The sequence below is a fragment of the Chiloscyllium plagiosum genome, unplaced genomic scaffold (genome assembly GCF_004010195.1).
Source record: "Chiloscyllium plagiosum isolate BGI_BamShark_2017 unplaced genomic scaffold, ASM401019v2 scaf_57752, whole genome shotgun sequence".
NCBI classification, from domain to species: Eukaryota; Metazoa; Chordata; class Chondrichthyes; order Orectolobiformes; family Hemiscylliidae; genus Chiloscyllium; species Chiloscyllium plagiosum.
The window spans coordinates 7,489-8,581 of NW_025203779.1; the positions used below are offsets into that span (position 1 = coordinate 7,489).

The following is a 1,093-nucleotide window of genomic DNA, read 5'->3' on the forward strand; positions in this document are numbered from 1 at the left end:
CTGAAGGCGGCCCAGCCAGTGGTAAAGGTACCCAGAGTGTGAAGTTGGCAGAGTGTTATGGCTTTGTCTCAGTCTCTGTGGGCGAGCTGCTGCGGGAGAAGATGCTTCACAATGCCAGCACCAACCGCAAATGGGGCCTGATCGCCAAGATCATCACCAACGGAGAGCTGGCTCCTCAGGTAATGGAGGGCAGACAGCTCTGGGTATGGGCCGGTGGGAGGGGCTGGGGGTTAGGCCTGGTACACCACTGCCCTTTCGGGAGGGAAATCTGGCGTCCTTACCCTGCCTGACCTCTCCATATGACTCCAGACCCACAGCAAGGTGTTTGCCCTCCGAAATGGGCGAGAGAGGCCACCGAGGGTAATTGGGACGGGCAGCGAATGCCCAGTGGTGCCCGGATCCTGTGAAAGAGGGATTAGGAGAATCTGAAGCTGTGTTGGTTTGAGGAGGACAGGGTGAGGTTAGCTCTGAGTCAGGTCAGTGGGTGATCCACAGGGACTGGGCTCTGAAGGTCCCACACTCCATCAAGCCTGGAATACCAGGCCCGGACTCACCGGTGCCCAGGGTATGGAGCTGAAATCCTTGCCTGTTTGTGACGTTCAGAGCCATTTGTTTTGGTTCCCTGGCAGGAGACCACAATAACGGAGATTAAGCAGCAGCTGATGCAGCAGCCCGGAGCTCCGGGATTTGTAATTGATGGATTCCCCCGGGAAGTGTCCCAGGCAATCAGCTTCGATGATCAGGTGATCACATGATCCAGTCGGTCAACTCAAAAAGGAAAAACATTCACTGTCACAGAGTCCACACGGACAATCCCAATCCCAGTGTTTGACAGTCCCAATCCCTGACAATCCCAATCCCAGTGTTTGACAGTCCCAATCCGAAACCTAATGCCTGACAATCCCAATCGCAATCCCAGACCCTGACAATCCCAATCCCAGTCCCAGACCGTGACAATCCCAATCCCTGACAATCCCAGACACAATCAAAGTTCCTGACAATTCCACTTCCAGATCCTGGCAATCCCAATCCCAATTCCTTAACACTCCCAATGCCAATCCCAGACCCCAACAATACCAAGCCCAATCCCAGT

The 1,093-nt window shown here is 54.5% G+C and overlaps 1 protein-coding gene across 1 annotated transcript in view; it reads left to right on the top strand.

Annotated features, from left to right (window-relative positions):
- Nucleotides 1-770, top strand: part of LOC122546328 (adenylate kinase isoenzyme 5-like) — a gene marked incomplete at its 5' end in the record, with an annotated part of 6,145 nt that extends 5,375 nt beyond the window's left edge. The window contains 2 exons of the mRNA XM_043685077.1: nucleotides 7-179; nucleotides 630-770. Coding sequence (XP_043541012.1) covers nucleotides 7-179; nucleotides 630-755 — 299 coding nt within the window. The remainder of the gene's footprint in view (nucleotides 1-6; nucleotides 180-629) is intronic.
- Between the last annotated feature and the right edge of the window lie 323 nt (nucleotides 771-1,093).